Consider the following 20,399-nt stretch of genomic DNA (forward strand, 5'->3'; position numbering starts at 1 on the left):
GAAGCATCGGTATCCTGAGCGGAACAAATGTCATCGGATCCCACTTGATCAGCAGAATACGCGCAACATTAATGAGAGGCGCAACTTGGGATATGACGTTTTACAAAAACTGGTTAAAGGGAGATAAACAAAATGCAACAACGCCAAGAATTAATTTTAAACAAAAAATAACAACAGATAATAAAAGGACAACTGCAATGATAAATGCGACAACGCCACGGACAAGAGAACTGTCGTCGATATCATATAAAATTGTTAAAATGACTACCGTTCGTCCCGACTCAACTAAGAAACCGAAGCATTTTATGTGTTTAAGACCAATAATAGGTCGCTTAGGTAATTTAATGTTTCAATACGCCTCAACGTATGGGATTGCCCGCTCAAAGGGCATGGAGGTAATTGTTCCTTCAAAACAACGTCTTGTCAATATATTCCATTTGCATCTTGGTAGCCGGGTTTTAAATAATACTTCCATGTGCAAGAATGTGAGAACAAAAAGGGAAATTCGGATCTGCGCGTTTGACAAGGAAGTTATGCATTTTGACAACAATAAAAACACAGCTTTGGAGGGATATCTACAGTCGTACAAGTACTTTGAGAATGTCACAGATGAGGTACGTCGTCAGTTCAAGTTTCAGGATCCAATCCAAAACAAAGCCGATCAAGTTATCCGAGACATATACAAGAGACATTTGGAAAATGAGAACAATAAGAACCGATCTTGGACGTTTGTTTCTATCCACGTCCGACGTGGAGATATAGTCAACCATCCAAACGGCTACAAAGTCGCCCCTCGGGAATATTTTAATCGAACTCAAAATATGTTTCGGAGTTTATATAAAAATGTTTTATTTATCGTCTGCTCGAATGACATAAAATGGTGCAAAGGCAATCTTCAAACTGAAAATACTTATTTTGTTGAGGGCAACAGTGCGGAAGTCGACATGGCCATCATCGCATCATGTAACCATACGATTACCTCTGTAGGAACTTACAGTTGGTGGTCAGGCTGGTTATCGAAAGGGTTGGTCACTTATTATTTCCCGCCAGCAAAAGAGGGATCCGTAATTAGAACTCAATATAGCAAAGACTACAGCGATTATTTCCTCCCAAATTGGACCAGGGTAACATTATAAATGATATCACGAAAAGGGGGAAAAACATTATTGTTTTCGACAAAATACCATGGATTTTTTAATACATTCATTGAATAATTAATTATAGATATAACGTTATACAAACTAAATAGCATACACACACGAACACACACACACACACACACACACACACACACACACGCAAACCTACATATATATAGGGTGTCTCAAAAGAATGCGCTCACACTTCGAATTTTGGAAGATACGTTTGGTAGAGTCTGCAAAGGTTAACTCGTTCAACTTTGACCTCTTGGTAGGCATATTTTCGTCCAAAATCTGAATTAAAAGCCAACTTCATGTCTGAATACCCTTTATGTAAAATTTCAAATGTTTAGACCAAACATTGACTGAGAGGTCAATTTTTAAAAACTTTGACCCCAATTTTGACTCACAATTCTTTTGGGCTCAAATCAAATTATAAACTTTGATCAATGTCCAAGGAAACTACATCTTAAATTTACAGTGTTTACACCCGAAATTGTCGGAGGAGTTTGGTAGAGTTTTCAAAAGTTAAATCATTGAACTTTGGCCCATTGACAGCCAAATTTCTGGCCAAAACCTTATTACAAAGATTTTCCCAAATCTCAATACCTGTTATGTCAAATCCCGAGTCTGTAGACGGAAAACTCACAGAGTAATTTAATAGAGAAATGTACACACAGAGACAGACAGACAGACAGACACACACACACACACACACACACACACACACACACACACACACACACACACAGAAAATTTCACTTCCCACATTGAACACTCGCAGTCTCACACGCTTTAACCGTTCCTACTATAACATACCTACCAGCCCTCCCCGCAATAATATTTACACATCCATCCTGAGGATGTCTTCTTGAGTAGACAGAAAGCACCACCGCGGTTAATTTTGAACTACACATTGGATATATATTAATTCTTTTGATCTACACACACAAAAAAATCATCAAAATAATTCAAAAAAATTAAAAAGGATAATTAAATAGAAGTTTTCTGTTATCTTTAACAGTTTTTGTTTAAATGTAAGAACGCTGGCTTAATACACACACATTCTACTGGGATATAATTTATCATACAGTACCGCTGAACAATAGAATTTATCCAGACTGATGCCTTATGACGAATAATCAGAACGCAGCCAGTTCCAAATGACGATACGGTCATCGCTGCCATCAGCGTCGATGAAGATTTTCAATGCAAGCTTACAGATTGTACCCGGACGATCCTCGTGGCAAGGATTGACATAAAAAATGGAGTACAAAAAATCCAATAATACAAAAAGTGTGTAGATTTCTCCAACATTCATGGCCCCCTAACCTCAAACAGTTAAAACGCCGTAGTGACTCTTTTCCTGTCATTAATGGTTGTGTGATGTTTTCAAATTGTGTTGTTCTCACTTAGTTCAGTCAATTTAGAATTAAATCATTAGCCCGTAGTGTGGTTTTTGGCCTAAAATATTCACAGATATCGAAACACTGTCAAACGTTGTATCCAGAATATCGAAGCGCAGAAGAATCCACATCGGATTGTGGATTCCCGCTAGGCATGGTCCAGAATACACGTAAAATTTATCGGTTCGATCTATGATGTTAGTTTCCTTGTGGTTGTGGATGCCTATTCAAAATGGCTAGAAATTTTTCCAACGTGACGGACTAACACTCAGTCTACAATAACAGTGCGCAGTATTTAGTCAACACGGCTAGTCCGAAACTTTAGTCTCGGACAACGGATCAGGATTCACGTCCGAATAATCCCAACAATTCTGTAAATCGCATAACGTACGTACAGTCATCGCACTATCATCCTCAACCTAATGGACAAGCTGGATGATTTGTTCACATATTTAAACCAGCATTACTCAAAACAAGAGAAAAGGGAAAACAGATAAGATTTTACATATCGAATGTCTGTCACAATACTTTCCTTCTTTTCTTATCGAATAACACCAAATGGTCTGTCACAATACTTTCCTTCCAGTGTTTTTTCGGAACTACAGATGTGGCTAGGAAAATTGGGTACCTGGCATTATTTGCCAAACAAGGGTACAATTTCTCTATGATTTTAAAGTCGGGGTCCAATTCTGAGTAAGGCAGAAACACCAAATACGTCTTTAATACCATGGAGGAAACCTAGTTGACAGCATGCCAACGATTCTGTTCGAATCAGTAATGGACACATCCGAGATTCCATTTCCATCACCTCCCATGCAAACAAACGTAAATTACAAGACTTGGCCAAAGTGCAATCCCGCTCGAGTAAAGAACCTCAAAGTTTACCCAACGCGTGCTCACTTAAACGGAGTGATGTTAGAATCAACCTAAAAATAGAGTTATTTCCCTTGGACTGACAATGGCGTTATCGCCCTTGGATGCAGTAGAAGGGTGTAGGAGTTCGATCATTACACTCTGAAGACGAAACAAACACAGCGCATAACAAGAAGAATAAATCGTTGCACATCCAGTGGCTGAACTATTATAATTTCATGCATAAGTTCTTGAATGAATTTGTCCTCATATAATTTTACGTGGTTATTTTAAAATCTGTAACATCTACCTTTTATTTTCTTTTTATTTAAATCACATTTTCCTGTTAGGTTTTACTGAATTATGGTATCGTTCCGTCATTGTAATGATTAGCTAAAATTGTTTCAAATTAAAAGATGTCTTAAATTATTGAACAAAAATGAACTTGTGTAATAAGTTGTTTTCCGACTCATGTAATGTTATCTGATTATGATATGCTATAGTTAAAAAATTTTTTGAATGAATCCTCTCTCTTACACATAGTTTCAGTCATTTCTGTTAATAATGATAGCAATAATGACACGCGTTCTTTAGAATTGTCGGATTTGTTCATTTATTACATATATTCCAGCTCGTTTGACTCATTGGCGACACAACGTCTGCAGTAAACTGTCCCAGATAAAAATATATTCTATTTTTCTAAAATAAATAAATATTTCATGAAGTGATATATTATACTAACAACAAATTAAAAAAGTGAAACAATGTTTCATTTATTATTTTCTGTAATAAAGATATAAGTCTAATGCGAATTATTCTGAGTCACCTATTCTTCTAATTCACCGAAATATCTTCTCTTTAATCATGACATGTCAAGAGCAACAGCTATGTTTATTTTTATTGTAGTAGCTGTTCGCTGGAATTTATGTCGATTGTTTAAATAATTGATCTCAACTATGTAAGATGGCTCATATTAAACGAAACAGTTGTCAATATAGTTATGATATAAACGTGTTTATTGTTTAACATTTACATCGCGTTTATCTATAAAAAAAACTCGTATATATATATATATATATATATATATATATATATATATATATATATATATAAACAACAGAAGCCTAGAGTGAGCAAGACGGTGTTGTAGAGTTGCACTGCACGCGTTATGAAAATCATACATCTTAAGTATGGAAGGTCGTAATATCTATGTGTAAACTTATTTTGTCACACACACACACACACATATATCATGGATGTGTTGCTATATATATATATATATATATATATATATATATATATATATATATATATATATATCATTAAATATCATTCTAAAACCAGAAAATTTATTTGATTCACACACACAAGCTTGTATCTATTTTTATGCAGTACTTCTTACTCGTGTCTTATTGAATATCGGATAACCACTAAAAAACTTACCAAAGATTAATTTATACCTCTCCAACAAACTTCGAAGGTTTTATTTTATATGAAGCTGATTTGGAGAAACAATATAGATGAAAAAAATAGATATTGCTTATAATTTGTTAAAAATAAATTATTATTAAAATAATAATCTTTGTACTTCATTCGATTGACTTATTGGCGACTTAACGTCCGCAGTAAACCATCTCAGATAAAATATATTGTATTTTTCTAAAATAAATAAATATTTTATGAAGTGATATATTTTGTTTTCATAATACTAACAACAAATTCAAACAGTGAAACTATATGTTATTTATTATTTTCTGCAATAAAATATACGCGTAATGCAACTTACTCCGAGTCACCTCTTCTTCCAATTCAACGAAATATCTTCTTTGTTGTCATGTACGTCAAATGTTTTAAATAATTGATCTCAACCACGGAAGGTGACACATGTGAGCGAGACATATGACGATTTAGGTATGATATAAACGTGTTTTTATTGTTTTAAAATTTACAATGCATTTATGTATAAACAAACTCGTGTATGAAAACGGATGCCTAAAGTGAGCGAATCGATATTGTCACTGTTGCACTGCACGCGTTATGAAAATCATACTCGTTAAGTATGGAAGGTCATAAGATTATGTGTTCATCAACGTTTCGTCTTTATTTCGAGACTTCCTCGAAATAAAGACGAAACGTTGATGAACACATAATACGGTTTGTTCCTTGTATATATATATATATATATATATATATATATATATATATATATATATATATATATCAGGAATTTGTGTGTCTGTGTGTCTATGAGTTTTCTCCCTATGGATTCGAAAACGGCTGGGCCAATTTTTATAAAATTTCTCACGAAAGTACATTATATAGCTGGCATTGCTCTTAGATTGATTTTGTATCTGGATATCTTCGATAAGTATTGGTATCGATAATCGAAATGATCCAATGAAAGAAGGAAGAGGCGATTTTGACAAAAGTTAGCATCTTACAAATACTAACATCACAAGTGCATTTGAGAAGTTTTATTACCACACAAGCCGAAAAGCCGAATGTATAAAATCAACAGTAGGTTCTTTGATATCATAGGGACGCGTTCGAAGAGAATATTTCTGTTTAAAGCACAATTTCACCATGATACTTAACTTTTTTATTTTAAACTAAAACTCAAGACATTATTACTGCACAACCAGTAATACCAAGGTTCTTTGATATGACGGAGGCCCGTTCGAAATAGAATACTTCTGTTTAGAGCACAATTTAAGTATAATACTTGACTTTTGCATTTTTATTCAAGCCAGTATTTCCTCTCCTATATTATAAAATGACCACAGAAATACCCTTTTGGATCAAATTATCGTAGGTTTTCAGCAACAAATGCCACATAAACATTTAATGATTCTAGCCTAATAACCAATATCATATGTAGCTTTAGAACATCATTTTAGACACATTCAGTCGTGATAATAAAATGCGACGAGCAACACAATTACAATCGCACCATCTTAAGACAAAGGACTTCCTACTTTTCCCCCTAATGATTTAGTCCCAACACTACTACCAGTAGTCAACGGGACCAATTCTACATTTTCCACGAATACTCTGATTACACCTATTGTAATTGGCTCATAGACATATAGACATAACATAATATTTCCGATTTTCGATCTATGAATAATAACAGTTCCCTTGTCAAAGTCCGTACATTTCGATTGGCTGCGCGCTGAAAATTCTCATATTCCGAATTCAATTCTTATAAATAAACGAACAGTTACTAAAATTAAAACACGGCTTCACTAAGAGACACTTTATTTTTTTTGTACGGCGTCAAGTTCATTACATGCTTAGATTATTACAGTCGTGTTTGTGTGTGCGTTTGTGCGTGTGTGCGTGTGTGTGTGTGTGTGTGTGTGCGTGTGATACAAAATACTTGCTTTAACAAAACTGAATCACATCAACGCATGGCCGGGTACAGCTATTTAAATAAAAAAAATAGTATCCTCACTTTCAGTACACTAATGGAAGTGAATCAGAGCGAACAAAACATCTTTAGTCGAATGGAAAGCTAAAAAATGTAGTTCATTAACTTCACCCTTTTACCTATGTTTAGCAGAGAAACATGAGATTATTTGTTATTAGGACCGTGATAAATAATTATATATAAAAATAGAATCAGCTATAAGAAGCAAACGGTTTGAGTAGAATCAGCTATAAGAAGCAAACAGTTTGAGTGTATATATATATATATATATATATATATATATATATATATATATATATATATATATGCTAATTCCTACCTTCTGATGAAAAGGAAAGTATTTCTTCGAAACTCCGCGGATTAAGGACTATCCATTTATCTAGTGTTTCCTTTTCAAATCAAATATGTTTTTAACTCATTTCAAAGTGTTTTTTAACATACTTTATTAACTGGTTGGTCATATATATATATATATATATATATATATATATATATATATATATATATATATTAGAGGGGAGACCCGACGTTGCTCGAGATTGAATGAGGAAGTTTGTCAGGTCCTGTCAACTCCGTTGTTCGGGATCATATCGGGTGGTATCAACGGAATTGTTCAAGTTGTGTACACGGAAGCGTTTGGTTAACATTTGTTGTTCAATAAACTGGACCGTTGTAAGAGTTGTACTGCCGCATGTAATAACAATATATATATATATATGCATATATATACATATATATATATACACACACACACACACACACACATATATATATATATATATATATATATATATATATATATATATATATATAGTAAGTTATAAAATGTATATGGCGATTAAGCTACACTGAATATTCCGCGTTTCATCCACTTTAGGATTCTTCAGGCTTATGCGCAAATTTTGTGGATGAAACGCGTAATATTCAGTGTAGCTTAATCGCCATATACATTTTATAACTTACTAACTAGCTCTACCTACGTATTGAGCACTTTTGAAGTAAATACTTAAAGCTTACGCATAAATCTATACTTTCGTATATTAATTTATGTGAGTAAATTAAGTAGTTATATATATGTATGTATATATATATATAGTCATCCACATACAGTACTGTTTCGCTGTATCACGGCTCAGCAGTGCGGCTAGACAGGCAACTGCCTCATTGAATTGAGTTCGTCTCTTCCCTCATGAAGGTGCACACAAATACACTCTTCACAAAATCTCCAGCTACGGTATAACTGGAAATGTCTTCTCAATTATTAAATAATTTCTCTCTGATAGATTCATAAGAGTAGTGGTTGATGGGCAGAAATCAGAAGCTCACAGTATTCATGCTAGAATCCCTCAGGTGTCCAACCTGGGCCTAACTCTCTTCCTGATCTACATTAATGATCTTGCAAATCACATTCTTACATCTTTCGTAAACATTTATGCTGATGACACTACTATCTATGGTAGCACATCTAAGACTTTAAACGACCAAGTTTTCTCCGATTCTCTCTCCTCTAATCTTGAGCAAGTCGTACAATGGGAAAGAGATGGCTTGTTACTTTTAATGCATCTAAATCTTTTATCTTTACATCATCAACGCTCTGATCCCGATATGGCATCAATTGAAATGAATGGCTTTCGTCTTGGGGAGACCTCATGTTTTGACAAGCTTCTGGGCTTTACCTTTACTCCTGATCTGAAATGGAAAACACATTAAATCCGTTGCCAAGACCGCTGGAAAAATGACGGGACCCTTCTCTCGATCCAGTAGATATCTCGCTGCTTATGCAACTCTCTATCTATATGAGAGCCAGGTACGTCCAAGTATGGAGTACTGTTGCCACATCTGGGCAGGAGCTGCCAGAAAGGACTTGTCTTTCCTTAATAGAGTTCAAAATAGACTTCATAGCCTCGTAAGAGATGTCCTTTTCTCTTTTCTCTTCCCTGCACCCTCTATCTCACAGAAGAGATGTTGCGAGTTTGTCTCTGCTTTATCGTTATTTTCATGGCAAGTGCTCGACTGAGATCCAATCTATGGTCCCCCCTCGCCAAACTGTCACAAGAAACACCCGTTTAGCAGAAAACTATCAATAATTTCCCCCACTCGTTATCTGTGCCTAAACCTAAACGTAGATTCCATGCACAAAGCTTCTTTCTTGGAACTGCACGCCCAGGGAATTGTCTTCCGTTTTCCTGCTTTCCAGCTGACTACAATAGGTTGTCCTCAAGTCTAATGTAAACAAGTTTTTGATGAGCCGTTCCATATAAGTTAACAAATTTACCGAATCTCCATTACTAACGGTTACTATATTGTCTAATTTCTACTGTACACTCTTTAACCCTTATCCTCGATAGGCCTGTTGACCTTGATAATTTGTGATGCATTTGTAAAGAAAAAACAAAAAAAAACACATATGTGTATATAGGTGTGATACAACGGTTCTTGCCAGATCACCTAAATTAATCAACGATGTGCTCAGCCAGTACCAGATGGGTGACCATTTCTGAAGGCTAGGCGCTGTATGTAGCGCGCTGAATCGTATAAAATTCTAGGTTAATATCTGGGGGAGCATTAATTTACTGGGAGCGATGCCCCCCCTCTCAGTCTTCGTTAAGACATTCATCTAGGAGAAGGTAAATTCTGATGTAAAATCTGAGGTTAACTGCATGCTCTGTTTTGTGGTAATCATCTGCGCCGACAAAGATTAGCAGTAATAACAATCAGTGTGGTTGGTTTTACACAACGCCTTCATCGCCATAAACAAATCATCTGTGTGGATTTTCGAACAACTTAGTTGTTGTGGTGGACTTCATACGTCGAAACCGACATGGAGAGTCCATTATATGTATATATATATATATATATATATATATATATATATATATATATATATATATATATATATACGTTTTATTTTTATTACCGTATTTTCTGTTAAGTTATATTATTTTTTCAGCTACCCGGTCGTTTTTTTGGCCGTCTGTAGCTTCCTCAGACTTTTATAGAAAAAAACAGAAAGATGCGGTAATAAAAAATAAAACGCATATTTGCTCTACAAATATGCGTTTTATTTTTTATTACCGCATCTTTCTGTTTTTTTCTGTAAAAGTCCGAGGAAGCTACAGGCGGCCAAAAAACTACACACACACACACACACACACACACACACACACACACACACACACACACACACACACACACACACACATATATATATTGTTAGGATTATGAAAGTATATATACTCTTGAGATATATGTTCCATAAATTATATTTCGAATTGCGCAAATATAAAGCTCATTGCAGCTCTATTACCACCACAGAGCATGTATACCATTAGTATACTTATGAAGAGAGGTACTATTTTAAAATAATAACGTTATTAATTCAAAAGCCATTCATAACATCGGGAAGGGTGTTACTTTCACGTAATAATTTAATAAACAAAATATATTATAACACTTGAATTAAACTGGAACAAAATATATAAAAATAGCACGTTAAGCTCTTTGCGTAACTATCACCATAAGTTATTATTACAAATGCCAACAAAATGGAATCAATTCATCTTCATAAATTTTTATTAATTTTTTTTTATTTTGTTGCTTTAAACAAACGCCTCAATTTTCATTATATTGCGTCTTACACGTGTTTCGTTGGATAGCGAAAAAATACTTAGGAGCTAAATGTATATCCCACAAAACAACTGCTAATAAGTTTAATATACGGAATTAAAATTTGGAGAAGAAAAAAAAAACGGAGAGATATTTTAAATCTGTAAATATATGAATACAAGCTTACTTAATTTTATGTTGATAGTGTCTACATCCACCAAAAATAATAGAATAAAAAAAAATAATAGAATAAAAATGCTATTATTTGTTGCACGTAATATCTTTAAGTGACGTTAACTCTCGGTAAATAATGCTCCAATACTATGAAAAATAGAGTTGCGACTGGTACCTTTTGCAGTGTAGCTGAAGTTTTCGTGTCCGGTGAAAAATCGCCTGCAGTTGCAAAAACATTTACGAATGGGTTGGTTGAAAAGCGTGTCATCACTTTAGGACTAGCCTGATTTTGGTTTCTTGGTTTGTGGCCAGACACTGTTCTTGTTAGGGGAGAGCTACTTTTGTTCAGTCTAAAACAGTATCGGTTTGTTTGAGCATTCTGTTTGTGCTTTTCGTGACTTAGATCAAGAAAAGTTTCCTTTTAATTTGTTCTTGAAGGTATGGGCGTCTGTTGTACTTTTTATTTTTGTATGTTGATAGTGTTTACGCCCACCAAAAATAATAGAATAAAAAAAAAATTCTGTGTAATGTTTCACGCCGCCATTTTTAAAAAAGAAAAAATGTTAATATTGCTAACCGTTATCTGCTCTATTAATATCTAGATGAGCAGATTGCATGACTTGTAATACTCATGTGTAAGATATGTATTAATGTATTGATAAATTGATTAATTTATATCTAATTCAACTTAATCCCGATCCTTTGAAACTGGAAAATTGTTTTACACACATTTTGGCCACCTCTTGTAATATTTGCCAATCCTGGCTGGGGTACCAGACAATTCATCGAACAGAAGCCCCAACCCTAACTTCTGGTTTAGAACTTGTAATATCGTGGGGTATCCGTTCGCGTCGATCCTCCACAGAATTAAAATATTTGAAAAGAATAGCGGCGATATAACATAGATAAATATACAACTGCAATTTCAACTCGTTTCGCTAGTTTGAATATTCCTTACAACAATCCGGTATACACATCTAGCTATTAGCGTTTTCTCTCTTTATATACAGTAAAGCATGTACACTTTTTTTTTTAATAGAAATCACTCCACACAAAGAAATGATGCCTCTTGATGTAAGTATTTAAAAAATACTATTAGGTTGGTGCAAAAATAATGTCGTTTTTTGACTTGAAGTTGAAATCAAAAAATGATATTATTTTTGCACCAACCCAATACTTCAATGTCAAAAACTTGTCAATGCTAACTGTTAGATGGAATAAGTCTTGATCCAGAAAAGAACACTTGTTCTCTCTTTTTCAGAAACAGAATGTGAGAAATAAAGGACAAAATAAGGGAAGCGAGATTTAGAGACTTTCGCGGTTGTATAAGTAAGCCGAATATTTACTTTCTACTCCTCTTCTCTCTCTCTCTCTCTATCTCTCTCTCTCTCTCTCTCTCTCTCTATATATATATATATATATATATATATATATATATATATATATATATATATATATTAGATTTGTAGGGAAATGTACACACACAGACACACAGTCACACGCAGACAATTCCACTTATATATATATATATATATAAGTGAAATTTTCTCTGTGTGTTTGTTTGTGTGTGTACATTTCCCTACCAAACTACTCTGTCAATTTTCAGTCTACAGACTCGAGATTTGACATAAGGGGTATTAAGAACTGGAAAATTCTTTTTAATCGGCTTTCGACCAGAAATTTGGCTGTCAAGAGATCAAATTTCAATGATTTGACTTTTGGAAACTCTACCAAACTCCTCCGTCAATTTTGATTCTCAACACTTGAAATTTTAGATGCAGATTACTTGGACATGGATCAACTTTTTTTTACTTTTATTTGAGCCCCAAAAGTAAATGTTAAAGGGTAAAAATTGGGGTAAAAATAAAATTGACCTCTGCGGTCTCTACCAAATTACTTAGCCAATATTTAGTCTAAACACTTGAAATCTTACATAAAGTGTATTCAGACATAGGACAATCGTTTTAATCGGTTTTTGGCCGAAATTTTTGCTACCAAGGGGTCAAAGTTCAAAAGATTTGACTTTTGCTGTCTCTAGCATGTTATTCAGCCAATTTTGTCTAAACATTTGGAATTTTACATAAAGCTTATTCAGACATGCAGCAAGATTTTAAATCAGTTTTTGGACGAAAATTTGGCTGCGAAGAGGTCAAAGTTGAAATAGTTGACCTTTGCAGACTCTATCAAACTCTTCCGCCAGTTTTGGGTCTAAACACTTGAAATTTTAGATGTAGGTTTCCTGGACTTAAGGCAAACTTTTAATATATATATATATATATATATATATATATATATATATATATATATATATATATATATATATAGTCATCCACATACAGTACTGTTTCGCTGTTTCACAGCTCATCAGTGCGGCTAGACAGGCAACTACCTCAAGCCAGGATTGAAACCCGACCGTTTATACGGCAGTCAAGGCTTCTAACCATTATGCTATTGGCGGCTGCTTGAACGAGTAGTGAGTTTAACGATGTTTTGATATCGTCCGAAATACCTCCGCTCGATTTGTTTACACAAAGAGCGTCGCTTATATGCTAATGGTAATTCGTTTTTCACTTCTCAATATATATATATATATACATATGCACATAGTTATGAACACTATATAGAGCCCGAGCAACGCAGGACTGAACTGTTGTATGTATATATATATATATATATATATATATGTATATATATATATATATATATGTATATATATATATGTATATATGTATATATATATGTATATAAATATATGTTTGATTTGAAGAAGAAATAGACGTACAATATTTAATCAATCAGTCACAGGAAGTCAGTGAAATAAAGACGAAATGTTGGTAAACGTATCAGGTTGACAAGAAGTTTTTGCAGTTTTTAACTTTTAAATTCAGATGAACATATAACGGATCAAACAAAAACTTATTAATTAAAATAAACACCATCAGAATCAACAAACTTTTGCTCGCACAAAAAACGTATGTTTTTGCTAGTAACGTTAAAAATCTTCTGTTCTCGTGGAATTTTAAGGTTTTTGAAGTATTTCACACGCAGAAAGCTGTCGAAATGCTTGAAAAAGTGGTAGTTGGTAGGTGCCAGGTCTAGAGAGTATAGCGGATGGTGCAGAGCTCCATAGCCAAATTCTTTCAACTTCTGCTGGGTCGGGCATTGTCGGGAAGGTGATTTGGGCCTTTTCTGTTGGCTAATGCTGGTTGTTGTCTAAGGTTCTGATGGATTACACCCATTTGTTGACAGTAATTTTCCGTCGTAATCGGTTCGCCTGCATTAAATGTAATGGATGAAACCGGCGTTTCTTTTTGGTTGTCGTTCAATTTGTGAGGTACCCATTTATCAAGTATATATATGCATGATAAATATATATATATATATATATATATATATGAGATAGATAGAGATTGATCACGAACCCACCCCTGTGTCCGATACTACTGGTCAGTATGCAAGCCTTCTAGACCTTTTTCTCACAGCTTCCCCTGAGCTATGCTCTTGTTCTGTTCTATCTCCCCTGGGATCCTCCGATCATACAGTTGTATCAGTTAAGATAAAAATGATATACAATAAGTCTTCAGATGTACCTTTCCACCGTACTCTATATCGATACTCTATGGCTGACTGGAATAGCTTCTGTACATTCATATCTGATCTACCTCTCCATTCCATGTTTAAAAGGATTATCCTCTCTAGTGTCAGACTTGAACGAATGGTTAATTGTAGGTATAGACGATTTATACCATCCAAAAAATTCCAACAAAAACCTAACAGCCAGCTATGGTTCTCCCCAGAATGTGCTGCTGCCATTGCGCAAAGAAATCACTTTTTCCATAGCTACCAACGTAATAGATGTACTGAGACTAAAGCTGCCTTCAGGACTGCCAGCAACCACTGTAAAAGAGTAATAAAAATGCAAGAGAGCTATATGCTCAGTCTGACAAATCCAAACTAGCTGAGCAGCGGCTGGGTTCCCACCAGTTTTGGCAAATAGCAAACAGGATCCCGAACAGATGCGTGCATTCTATACCAACCATCAACAATGGACCTGAGGTCATCTCGTCAGCATCAGACAAGGCCAAACTATTTACCAAGAACTTTGCAGCTAACTCTACCCTATGCGACGAAGGTCATCAACTCCCCGTATTTTCCCCTACAACAGACAACACACTATCCAACATACAAACATACAAATATCTGTGCACGAGGTCGCCAAGCTAATCAAGAACCTTGATTCCAGTAAAGCAACTGGCCCTGACGGCATCCCAATTATAGTGTTGAAAAAGCTTCGATCAGAACTTGCCCCCATACTTACAAAACTGTTTAAGCATTGCCTTAAGAAAAAGTGCTTTCCAATACCCTGGAAAACCTCGTACGTATGTCCTGTATTTAAGAACTCAGGTGATAAGTCATCTCCCTCTCAGTACAGACCAATAAGTCTCTTGTGTGTCATGAGTAAGTTACTGGAATCCATATTAACTAAAGAAATAGTCAACCACCTCAGCAGAAATAACCTCCTTAGTGACATGCAATATGGTTCCCGTTCTGCTAGATCTACAGCTGATTTGCTAAAAGTTATATCCCATAGGATTAGTGAATCTCTTGGCAAAGTTTTCCTTTCTAGAGCAATTGCTCTTGACATATCAAAGGCCTTCGATAAGGTTTGGCATAATGGCCTACTTCACAAGATTTCCAGCTACGGTATAACTGGAAATGTTTTCTCAATAATTAAGTCATTTCTCTCTGATAGATTCATAAGAGTAGTGGTTGATGGGCAGCAATCAGAAGCGCACAGTATTAATGCTGGAGCCCCCCAGGAGTCCATCCCGGGCCCAACTCTCTTCCTGATTTTCATCAATGATCTCCCAAAACCTATACTTAAATCATTCATTGACATCTATGCTGATGACACGACCATCTACGGCAACACATCAAAGGCTGTAAATGACAAAGCTCTCTCTGATTCCCTCTCTTCTGATCTTGAGCGTGTCGTTCAGTGGGGGAAGAGATGGCTGGTTACTTTTAATGCATCTAAACCCAAGCTTGTAACTTTACATCATCAACACTCTGTTACTTATCTAGCATCAATTGAAATGGATGGCTGTCGTATTGGGGAGGCTTCATGTTTTGACAAGTTCCTGGGCTTGACCTTTACTCCTGATCTGAAATGGAACATGTATATCAAGTCTGTTGCTCGGACCACCGGGAAAATGGTGGGATCCTTCTACCGCTCCAGAAGATATCTCAATACTGATGCAATTCTCTATCTCTATAAAAGCCAAGTACGTCCAAAGATGGAGTACTGCTGCCACATCTGGACTGGAGCTTCAAAAGAAAAACAGCCTATCCTGCCTTGACAAAGTACAAAATAGACCGTGGCTTAGTGGGGGATGCTCTCTCTCTCTCTCTCTTCCCTGAAACCTCTCTCCCACAGAAGAGACGTTGCGAGTTTGTCTTTGTTTTATCGTTATTTCCATGGCAAGTGCTCGTCCGAGCTCCAATCTCTGGTCCCCCCTCACCAATCCTTCATGATAAACACCCATCTAGCTAAAACCACTGTCATTAATTTCCCCCACTCTTTATCTGTGCCTAAATCAAAACGTGGATTCCATGAACATAGTTTTTTTTCTGAGAAGTGCACGCCTGTGGAACTCTCTTCCGTTTGTCTGTTTCCCACCTGGCTACAACTTGGATGTCTTCAAGTCCAACATAAACAAATTCCTGATTAATCGCCCCCTTAAGTAAGACACTTTATCAAATCTACAATACCAACTATTACTACAATATTATCCCATTGATTATTGTATACAAAATAACCCTTATCCCCGAGTGGCTTCCGGGCCTTGATGAGGGATGATCCCCATGTAAAAAAAAAAAATTTGATATTGTAAAAAAAAAAAAAGACGGAAAAAAGACATTATTATTTTATTATTATAAAAAAAAGACGGAAAAAGACATTATTATTATTATTATTTTAATTATTATTTTTTTTTTTTGCGAATAATTCCACCGGCAAATTATTCCTCGTAATATATACTCTTCAATAGAGGATTGATTCTATAATAATACATACGCAATCTTCATAAGTTAAAATATCATGTTTAAACGTATTGTACGACCGAGCAACGCCGGGTATCCAGCTAGTATATATATATATATATATATATATATATATATATATATATATATATATATATGTATATGTGTGTGCGTGTGTGTGTGTGTGTGTGTGTGCATGTTGTCTTAAAATTAACCATCTAAGATGAAGTCGGTCAGTTTTTTGAAACGATACTGGTAGAACATTACATTTTCGTATACTTAGTGACATTCATTGAATATACTTCTACCAATATTTTGCTTAAGTTTCGATTTTTGAGCGATTATTAAGCATTCTTCAATGCTCATGGCAGCTATGATTCTTTTTCGTTTTTACTAAAGAGAATCGACATTCAGTTTCGTTTGGACCGTGAAATGCTTTAAAATATATTAAAACACAAACTAACCTAACCAGGTAGGTAGAAGAGTAACTTATCTCGTCTTTTGTAACACTTATTTTTTTTTTTTGTATATTCGTTTTTGTAACCCGTTTTTGTTTTGTTGGTTTTTGTTAAAAAAAAAAAAAAACTACCTATAAAATTCTTCGTCTCTCTCTGAGTTTTTTGCAGGTTTTGTTAAAAGATAAGTTATCTCCTTCAACTTCGTATATCCAAGAGAGTAGCGCCGTAAGATTTGGGTCATTCATATCTATAATCAGTACGTGTAGATTAATGATCTTTTAAAACACCGCATTTCAGGTGAACACATTATTACGTGTTATGTCGAAATTAGTATAAATTCAAAGAATTACGAAAATGATCCAGTAGAAGAGATGCTAGATGTGTTAACAGAACACCCATCCGCAATTACGTTCTAACATATTATGGTATAAAAATAACAGGCCCTTAATTAAGTAAATTTAAATCAAGGGAGATAAGTCAATTTGTTATACTGAATTAGTCGCACAACTCTTCCATATTAAAAGGTATGATAAAACTCGATTGTTCGATACATTCTATTTTTACTTGTAATTATTTTTCTAATGGATTATTTTCCGTATTTTCTTTTCAATCGATACAAATTTCAGCATAACAGGCAAGTACGTAATAATGGTTTCATATGAAACGCATTAGTTTAAAAAAATCACTGATCTACATCTTCGTTTCACCGTGGAATGATCGTAAATATATAAATAGTGTTAATCAAATTCCTTCGTATGATTTCTTTTTCCAAACATTACTCGTTGCATATAAAAAAAAACATTGTTTACATCGCTAATAATGCGATCAAAATTGACAATCACGAATACCATACATAATTGTGTAGTATTTAAAATCAAAATAAAGTTAAAAAATAAATAAATAACGACACAACGAGTAGTTCAGCGTTTGACAAATAAAAGGACTCATACCGGACTTGTGATTTCTCTATGCGATGCAAACACGGAATAAGTAATTTAATTTCTTCCACTTAAATGTGTATTATATACAAATAGGGTAGGTACAATTCATTATAATTATTATTATTATTATTATTATTATTATTATTATTATTATTATTGTTATTATTATTATTATCATTATTATCATTATTGTTATCATTATCATTAGTATCCTTATTATTATTATTATTATTATTATTATTATTATTATTATTATTATTATTGGCTCACCTGTTAGCTTTCACATGAGTCAGCAAACGATCTGATTGGAGACCTGTGGTGTTCTCTTGAAGCTGAGTGACAACAAGTCTCCTCAGACGTCCAGCTCTCTCCTCCTCCTACGATAGCATTTGCAAATAAATTTGCATCATCGCAACAGCCTCTTACCATTGATTTCTCGCTGGCAGTGGCCATTGGTTTATACTGGAATTTGAGTGGCACCAAGCCTCCCCAAGATCCCAGTTCTCTACGCACTTGTCCGGCGGAGGTCTGGCCAGTGCTTCCTCCTCGGTCTTTTCATCCTCCTTGACCCTTCTCGGCTCTTTGTTATCACTTTTTCTTGGGGGGGGGCGGTGGTGAAACAATGGAGAGATGCATGATGGGGGGGGTGTAGAACATGTAGATCTGAAGCTTCGGTGTTCCTCATCCCCTGTAACGCTTCTTCGTTATTATTATTATTATTATTATTATTATTATTATTATTATTATTATTATTATTATTATTATGTTCGTCGTTCAGTATTATTGGTCCCCCAATTTATATATGTCTGACTAGGTAGGCGTATACACAAGGTTAAAACACAAATAATGCCGGTCGTAGTTAGTACACTAGGAGTAGTATTAAGTTGTCTGGAAGGACAATTAAAAAAAAAAAACTACGAATCCCTGATGTTTTAGGCGACCTTCAGACCTGTGCTATTATAGGTACCACCAGCATCCTTAGGAAAACCCTTGCTCTTTGTAGCTCCTGGTTTTGAGCCGGGATTGAGGGAAGTTCTCTAGAAATCCATCCCATCTCTTTTAGGGAGACGTTGATAAACGAAATTAAAATTATTATTGCTATTGTTGTTGTTGTAGGTACCACCAATATCATTAGGTAAACCCTTGATCTATGAAGTTCTTTGTTTGAAACCGAGATTGAGGGAAATCCCCCGAGAAGAAATCCCATCTCTTTTCACGGAAACGTTATGAAATGAAATCAGGGTTGTTATCCTTGTGTTTATTATTATTATTATTATTATTATTATTATTATTATTATTATTATTATTATTATTATTATTATTATTATTTATTATTATTATTATTATTATTATTTATTATTATGATTATTATTATTATTTATTATGATTATTTATTATTATTATTATTATTATTGTTGTTGTTGTTATTATTTATTATTATTATTTATTATTATTATTATTTATTATTATTATTATTTATTATTATTATTATTATTTATTATTATGATTATTTATTATTATTATTATTATTATTGTTATTATTATTATTATTATTATGATTATTATTTATTATTATTATTTATTATGATTATTATTATTATTTATTATTATTATTATTTATTATTATTATTATTATTATTATTGTTATTATTATTATTATTGTTATTGTTATTATTATTATTATTATTATTATTATTATTATGATTATTATTATTATTTATTATTCTGATTATTATTATTTATTATGATTATTTATTATTATTATTATTATTATTTATTATTATTATTATTATTGTTGTTGTTGTTATTATTTATTATTATTATTTATTATTATTATTATTATTATTTATTATTATGATTATTTATTATTATTATTATTATTATTCATTATTATTATTATTATTATTATTCATTATTATTATTTATTTATTATTATTATTATTATTATTCATTATTATTATTATTTATTTATTATTATTATTATTTATTATTATTATTATTATTATTTATTATTATTATTATTTATTATTATGATTATTTATTATTATTATTATTATTATTATTCATTATTATTATTATTTATTTATTATTATTATTATTATTATTTATTATGATTATTATTATTATTCATTATTATTATTATTTATTATTATTATTATTATTATTATTATTATTATTATTATTATTATTATTATTATTATTATTATTGGCTCACATGGAGCTTTCACACAAGTCAACAAACGATCTGATTGGAAACCTGTGGTGTTCTCTGGAAGCTGAGTGACAACAAGTCTCCCCAGACGTCCAGCTCTCTCCACCTCTTTCGATAGCATTTTCAAATGAATTTGCAT

The 20,399-nt window shown here is 33.4% G+C and overlaps 1 protein-coding gene and 1 long non-coding RNA gene across 2 annotated transcripts in view; one reads left to right on the top strand and one right to left on the bottom strand.

Annotated features, from left to right (window-relative positions):
• The window catches only part of LOC145291939 (uncharacterized), a 140,074-nt gene that overhangs the window by 25,491 nt on the left and 94,184 nt on the right, over positions 1-20,399 (bottom strand). The gene's annotated exons all lie outside the window — the stretch shown is intronic.
• LOC145292346 (galactoside alpha-(1,2)-fucosyltransferase 2-like) lies at positions 14-2,176 on the top strand. The gene has a single exon (XM_080138676.1). The coding sequence runs from the start codon at positions 72-74 to the stop codon at positions 1,134-1,136; it is 1,065 nt and encodes a 354-aa protein (XP_079994802.1). The 5' UTR covers positions 14-71; the 3' UTR covers positions 1,137-2,176.

The sequence above is a fragment of the Euprymna scolopes genome, chromosome 13, assembly GCF_053919585.1.
Source record: "Euprymna scolopes isolate OS-2025 chromosome 13, ASM5391958v1, whole genome shotgun sequence".
In the NCBI taxonomy this organism is placed as follows: Eukaryota; Metazoa; Mollusca; class Cephalopoda; order Sepiida; family Sepiolidae; genus Euprymna; species Euprymna scolopes.

Coding starts and splice junctions, on each gene's coding strand:
- LOC145292346 (XM_080138676.1), top strand. CDS start 72: ATGAGAGGCGCAACTTGGGATATGACGTTTTACAAAAACTGGTTAAAG.